The sequence below is a fragment of the Cystoisospora suis genome (genome assembly GCF_002600585.1).
Source record: "Cystoisospora suis strain Wien I chromosome Unknown contig_3048, whole genome shotgun sequence".
Taxonomy (NCBI): domain Eukaryota; phylum Apicomplexa; class Conoidasida; order Eucoccidiorida; family Sarcocystidae; genus Cystoisospora; species Cystoisospora suis.
This window is the reverse complement of record NW_027155843.1, coordinates 1-7,394: the sequence shown is the minus strand read 5'-3', so window position 1 is coordinate 7,394 and position 7,394 is coordinate 1. Positions and strand designations below refer to the sequence as shown.

The 7,394-nt window shown below is 53.1% G+C and overlaps 2 protein-coding genes across 2 annotated transcripts; one reads left to right on the top strand and one right to left on the bottom strand.

The window, feature by feature from the left end:
- Positions 1–6,877, bottom strand: CSUI_006112 (uncharacterized protein). Its single transcript, XM_068066277.1, has 5 exons — positions 4,164–6,877; positions 3,426–3,744; positions 2,265–2,450; positions 1,538–1,773; positions 1–1,133 (listed from the first exon to the last, which is right to left on the bottom strand). Exons 1-5 carry the CDS (start codon positions 4,828–4,830, stop codon positions 1,081–1,083), a joined length of 1,461 nt encoding a protein of 486 aa, XP_067921741.1. The 5' UTR covers positions 4,831–6,877; the 3' UTR covers positions 1–1,080.
- Positions 6,440–7,394, top strand: CSUI_006111 (uncharacterized protein). Its single transcript, XM_068066276.1, has one exon. It carries the CDS (start codon positions 6,785–6,787, stop codon positions 7,007–7,009), a length of 225 nt encoding a protein of 74 aa, XP_067921740.1. The 5' UTR covers positions 6,440–6,784; the 3' UTR covers positions 7,010–7,394.

Here is a 7,394-nt window from a genome sequence, read left to right as displayed (position 1 = left end):
TGCAGCTGTCCAGCTCCCAGGCCGTACGAATGAGATGCGCCTAGCCGTAGGTTACTGTCTTTGTCAAGGTATCCATCATCTTGTGTCCATGCGCAGTCGCCCCTGAGAGACTGTTGACATCCAACTCTGCTGGCGCTGCACGAAGGGACACGGCACTCGGTCCCTTCAGGCATTCGCTCAGGTCCACCACTGCACGTCATCGTGTTGTATACTTCATCCTCCTCCGCTTGTTCTAAGACCGAGACCCTGTCAGTCAACCCACACTGCCACGATGATTCAGATCGGGGAGGAAGTCCGACGGTATCATGTTCCGACGGAGGCGAGCGAGGCAAGTCGTCCAGTATGAGGCGCGGGGAAGACGAGCTAACGACGTGGCCCTCGGGCGTCACACAAAACGGCGATGAGCGACAGTCAGCTTCAAAGGAAAAATGAGACAAGAAAACTCTTTCATCTCGTATGTCGTCCTGAAGAGAAGGAGAAGAAAACGTGAGAGAACTGGAAGGCGATAAGGACGAGGCGGAGCAATACTTGCTACATATGCCCTGCTCTTCAGAGAAGTTCCTCGACGCCTCTAAAACATAGCTTGGAGGCACCCTCCCTAGGATCGCAACTTTGACGAACTGCGGTGCGCCTGCTTCCTTTGGACCAGTGGGCAGTCGCTGTTTCCCTGGAGGCAGCTTTTTGGAGGGCGGGATTCCTCCCCCTTTGCTTTTAGGTCCGAGCTTTGCTTTCATAGCAGTGATAACAGGTGCCGCGGAAGAGGCGCTCTCAGGCGTCATGAGAGAAACAGGAGGATCAGTGGGAAGGCTGTCTTTGCTTTTCTTGAAAGGGGGGCTGGGAGGCTTGCCGTTTGCCGTCTTCTGAGATGCAGCCGGATCTGAAGACGACGGGTGCCCGCTGGGGGGTCGCACTTTGGGTGACGGGGACGGAGACGACGCGTGGGAAGAGGAGGAGGAGGAAGGACATGGAGGAGAAAGAGACCGAGAGGGCGGAGGAGAAGGTGAAGAAGTACAAGGAGCAGGTAGAAAAGACGAAGTGTCGAGAAGCTTCTGAGTGAGTCGGCGAATTTCATTGGCCAAATCAGAGGGTAACACAGAAGAGACATCTAGAAGAATCTGAACAAGGCGGGCCGTCTGAAAAACACCGCAAAGCAAATGCACACTTAGCATGTATTTTTCATCCACAATACTTGAACGCTCTAAAGTGGAATCCCAGTACATTCCCGAAGCCCAGAGGCGCGATTCATGCGGTTTACTTGATCTACCTACAATAGAAAATACGGCGAAGGGGCGGAGGGGAAAAAACTGCGTAGGCTCTAGCCGACAGCGAGGTGCTTTCTGTTGTCAAGACAGCGTCCTTCTAACAGATTTGTCAGTGACGTTGATTCCACAGTAGCCGAAGCAGATCCACTACGAGTGACCTGGCACCCGCTGGAAACTGTAAAGATGCTGGGGGAAAACAGCTCCTCCGAAGTTGATGTATGGGACACTGCAAAGAGAGAGAATTGCATCCCCTGCCGGGTACGTGTATCACGTACCACCGTAAGAGAGAAGGGAGACTCCGCTGTGAATACACACATCGAGTCTGAGGGCTGAATAAACACTTCGTGTACTGTTCTCATCTACCTTCTCTGCTTCTGCAAGAAGGACCTCCTGGAGCGCTGCAAGATCCCGTGCAGTTTGAGAGCCCTGCGCCTTTTGTTCCTCAACCTGAACGAGCTGGCTTTCGAGGACATCCAGGAGATCCTCCAGCATCACCACACGCTCGCATAACCTAAGAAGGACAACGACAATGGCATCCCACATCGACGCCAGGTGACACAGATAGAGCTCTCATGCACTCAAATCTGCAAACTGCGAACGGGACCGAAAACATTTCACAACAGTAGTCGAGTGCCAAATCATCTGCACTCATCTTCCCCTCTATACCCCAGTCCGCCCCGTTAACTGGTTTCTCTTGAAGTGAATGATGCAGTTTCTGTGCTGACCAGACAGTCACCCTGCTCAAAAAACCCGAATGAGTATAGTCACGTGCGGCATTAGGGCCAGACCCGTGTATCGGAATATTGCCATCTCTCACCGTGTCCGGAGAACTGCGAAAAATGCAACCTTCCACCACTTTGCCATTTGCTTCAACGGCGACTCTGTTAAAGCTCTAACCCCCGGAACGTGTGTCACTCACACCTTAGTGCCCGCGTGTACGTTATGTATATATGTACATAGTCTGCGTCTGACTTGCAGCTCCGCAGGAGAAAAGATACTTACTTGTCGTGTTCCGCCGCATTGCACTTTCTTAGTTGCTCATCTTCGGCGTTGCAGGCCACCTGAGATCGCCACCTTTGGGCCTCGTAGCGAAGAGCTCGGCACCGAGTCCAGTAGCGACTTGCAGCAAAACGACTCTCCGCGGCTTCCTGTACAAGACTCGCGATCTGTCCCGACAAGTTAGACGACCTACGGCACAAACAGACGTTTCGGCAGTCGCGGCCCGTTGACCAAGGGGAGGCACTTCGGTGGTAGAAACGCGAGAGTCAGCGATCGAAGCATGCGGGTCTTCACCACTAAAAAAGAGAGGAGACAGTTCGCGACCAGCCGTTTTCCCGTCCCCTCGTTCCTTTCGACAAAAGCCGCCACAGAACACTGTTATTGATCACCCGTAGACCATAAACCCTGAGCGCAGAGCTCATCACTGCCTTGTCTCGAAGACCGACTCAAACAGGTCCCAGCCTCGAGCCAGTGGAGTGGTCCCGTATAGGCAAGAGAGTCTGCACATCCCACAGCGATGAGAGAAGTATTCATGCTCGGGGCCACCGCCAGTTATACAGAGTAACGATCACCCACTATCGCTTGCATCTTCTCGGGGGCGACTGCTTCCTAAGGCAACGGACACGGGTAGACCAGCCGGAGAAACAGATCCTTTGCATAATGCGCAGGTTCTCCTCCTCGGGAAATGTGGGACACATAACAGTAGTGCTGATGCACGCCTTAGGGATATGCACATCCGGACAGAAAAAAAGAGGACTGAAGGAAGATTGGTATTCTGCATGCCACAGAGCAGTGGCGGCGTGTGATTGGCGATCAGGGTCTCTACGCTCCACGGCTCCGGGACAAGAGGCACATGTGTGTTAACTGAGGTCTCGCGGTCGTCTCCCTGTCTCCGCAAAAAATTCGGCAGACTAGAAAGCAACAATAGTAAGAGTCTCCTTCTCCCGTTCCTCAAAGAAGGAACTCGGGTAGCTCCTAGGACAGAATGGGTCCAGGAGTCCGTGAAGCTACCCCACACCGCCCCAAGAACATCTGCTCTCAAGGCGAAGAAGAGTGCTGGGAAAGGAAAGAGACGACAAGTAAACAACGGGAAGAAAAATCAGTGCTCAGGAGCCAAAGAAAGAGAGGGGATACGGAAACGCTCAGAGTGAAACGGGACCATACCGTTTCAAAGCTCGGAGCCACGCATCTCTGCTTTGGCGAGTCGGTGCAAAGAAAAGAAACTTATTTTCGTTTTCCTCGAAGCATGCAGGAAAATGGAGAGAAATCCCATATTCGGCCAACTCATCTCCGCTGCTTCGCTTATTCCTCTCTTCCGCCATGCCTTTCTTAGACTCCTCCCTCCCACCCTTTCGAGCCCCCGCACACCAACTCCCCACTCTCACGTCCTCCCTGTCTCCGTCTTCCACATCCTCGTCGGTTTCCACCCCGCCCAGCCAGTCGTCATGGGCGCCTCCAGGCCGAGCCTCTCCATAGGCAGTGTCTGAGAGGCACAGAACAAGGAAGCAGACAGGGTCTGCCATGACCTGCTTTTAGGACACAGGCTGCCGGCTAACACCCAAACCAAAATGGTCCATGCGTCCGAGACAACTCATGGTGGAGTTTCTCGGAAACCCCGGAAATCACAACATTCATCCTTGTCGCTACTGGCGAATACTCAAGGATAGAACGCGATATCTGTATGGGCGTATATAGGAAGTCACCCGTCTGCATTCAAACACAAGTGCACGAACACACATATGGTGATCCACAAAATATAACTGGAAGCACATGCTACGTAGGGGAAACATGGAATGCGGGTGCATACATATACATGTGGTGTAGGCAGACAACTACACCCGCGTACACGTTCTCAAAGCACTTCACGAGTGCGTCTCGACAGCCGTTCTCTGGACGCGGTACCTGTAAAACGACCGGCAAATACTCTCCTTTTGACTGGCCGGATAACAACGTTCTCGAGGAAAAGAACCTCGACACCATCTCCAATTCTGTCTTCTTCTTCTTCCCCTCGGCCCAGAACCCCATCTTTGTCCTTGTTGGCCTTCGTCAAGAACTTCTTCCTGTGGTCGTCACTTTTAACCCGGAACTCCTCCCGCGCTGGGGTGAAAAGAGAGGCCAGCTTTTGCTTGTGCTTGTTGTCCTTGGTGAAGGAACCGATTACCTCGCGCAAGCATCTACACTTTTTCAGACGTTCTTGATGTTCAGTCAGCCACACATCCTCCGGCAACTCGGAGGGGAGAAAAAGGAACAAACAGTTGGATTTCAACACTGCAAATCTTCGTTTCTTCGACTCGAAAAGAGGAAAAAACTGATGGAGAAAACCACGTCGGAGAACTGTGTTCGCTGCCAGTCTCCTGCTCGCATCGGTCGACGAAACACAAGCCTTCTGATGGTGTGAAAGGGGATCGACTGACACAGGATTCCCTTCGTCGAGTCCCTGTGTGGATGCTCCTCCTCCATCCGCATCACATTCAAAGAGGAGAGGAGGCCATGATTCATCATCATCGCGTGATGTAGCGGAGCCGGCCGTCAGCAAAAAAGAGAGGAACTGGTGGGTGTGCAGTTGCATCCCGACGACAACAACCGGTGGAGAAGAATGAGACAACAGAATGACGACAGATAAGAAGGGAACAGGAATTTCCAGGTGAGCAGAAAGAGAGAGTTGTCAGAAAAACGCCCTTTAGCGACCTGAGCAATAGTACTGCACGTGAGCTCACTTATACTCGGGTGTCTGTACCGGGTATGGGTATAGCTCGGCCGAGGCATGCTTAAGCTGAGCATAGCTTCACGAAAGAAAGGGACGACGAGGAATAGGACTACCGAGGAATCCCCTCGTACGGAGGCATGACGCACAACAGAATCGCGTCAGGAGAATGGCGGGCGCAGAGAAGCAAGGAGGATATTAGCTGCGCGGGGACGTTGAGGTTGACAAGAGCAAAAAGCCACACGGCAGGAGTTGCATAGACGGCAGAGCCCCAAGCGAGGCAAGTAAAAAGATCCACAACGAAAGAAAGGACGCAGTGAGGAGAAATGGGAGGTAAGTCACATGTGTGCGTTACGATTTTGAAACAACACAGGTTCAGACCTCGTCGCTTATCTCACAAGACTGGGCTGCATCAGAATACCCCTAGCAGGGCTGCTTTGCAATCGGCATACATAGGAATGGCCCCGATGCCTGAATAAGATGCGAACGGTGTGTGTGCAGTGTATGAAGCAAAGATAGGATTCCAAGTCTTGAAGAAGAACTTATGGAAAGATGCCACAGCACGCTTCTGACGTGCTCTGCAGGTGGCACTGAAGAGTGTTCCTTTCCGGAGTCTAGCAAGGTCAAAACAAAAGGCAAAGATGAGAGGCGTGGGCAGCAGGTCCCTGCCCTCGCTGCCACTAAAGCAGAAACCACGGACCAGACAAGAAAACAAAGGGAGTTCGACTGGTTTTCATGGACAGGGATCCTGTTTCGAAGAAACCCCCCGGGAGGCTTTGCTCCATGCCAACCCGACGCTGTTATCTTGCGCCTTGCCGTGTGCTTTCTACCCCTTTCCGTGCCATCGTGGTGTGTCCCCGATCGGGAGGGAACGCGCTTACGGAGAAGTAGGCAGGTCAAGCGAAGACAGAAGCCTGGTGTAAGCAACCCAACCAGCCACCCAATCGGCGCGCACGGCTCGAGTGACCATGGCAAGGGCTCCCACACCGAAGAGAGAGCCAAGCTCGATAAACCGCCGCAGTTGTGGCAGCAGAGAGAAACCTAACGCGCGACGAGCCAGGAGGAGCAAACAAGTCAGAGAGCAAATCACGGAAATAGTGAGCGCACGGTACTGCTGCTCGCTTGGCGCTTGCCAGCGGCGCACGTACGCTCCACTGTCGCTGCGCACGGGCGAATTCAACAACCGAAGTAATGCGAAAGGCACCAAGCGGTGTCGATGACATCGCCACGTCGCACGCACCGGTGGTTCCACCGGCGAAGCACCGGAGACAGGATCTGGCAGCGAGCGCTCCCGTGAACCTCAGCCACAGCAACAGCCTGAAGGAGGCTTTGGCAGCAGAGAACTTTGACTATAGTGAATCCTACTACACAGAAGAACTGGTAACAAATGCCTGTTGGAGACCGCGAGTCAACACATCGTGTTCTGATTGACGGAAAGCGTCGAGCTGCCTGGGCCGCCACAGAGACTCAGCACATCGGACATGGACGGTTTGCAGCGGGCCGTTTGGACGGTACACGGGAGGCCCTTTCGGCTCAAAAAATCGAAAGGCGAAGGCGGCGAGGCAACTTTCCAACCATAAAGAGAGAGCTAGCTACACCCGGTGTCGACAATCGCGGGAAAATCCCTGCATTCGCTGATGTGGTAAAGCTCAAGTCCCCACGCATAGGTTTCCTCACTTTCCAAAATTTCTTCAGACCGTGGGTGAATTGAGGGAGATAGAACAAACGGCCACGCGTAAGAAGCTTTCTGAATCAGAAACGCAAACCAGCTCAACGAAGACATGATGCAGATGTCGATTCGGCAGTGCGGTCACACCACATGCAAGCGCTGAAACCTCGAGAGACGCCAGGCTCCCAGTTAGGAGCTCAGTTCGATCGCTCGGGAAAAGACCACAGAGAGTACGCGAACCATAGNNNAAAAAAAAAAAACGGACGAGGAAGCAGTTCAGGCTCTATGTTCTTCCAGTGGCGTGTATCTGCACCACAAGCGCCGGTCGCCCCCTGCGGAATGCAGGAAGAGGCTTCCCAGTTCGCTCCCCGATGACTGTTCGACAGACGTGTGTAGATTTCTAGCAGTTTCTATGTCTTTTCGACCTCGATGATCGGCAGGCATGAGCCAGTATTTGGTTTAAGGACGTCAGGGAAGAATGGCAAGAGAGTGTTTCACGATCAGATTTCCAGAGCACCCAACTTTCCCGGAACCGTTTTTTTTGGAAGGCTCCCGTTCGATCAGTCCAGCCGCAGCTGTTCGGCTGAATGGCCTTGGGATGCCCTGACTTCGGTGCATGTACTACTTACCAAAAATACCGTTGATTTGTAGGCAACTAACCAGTCGTCGCTTGCTGCTGACGGGTCTTGTCGAAGCTGAGGTGCGCTTCTCGTCTCGCCTCTTTTGTCGGGCGTTAGCCTTTCTCTTCTTTTCTTTTCCT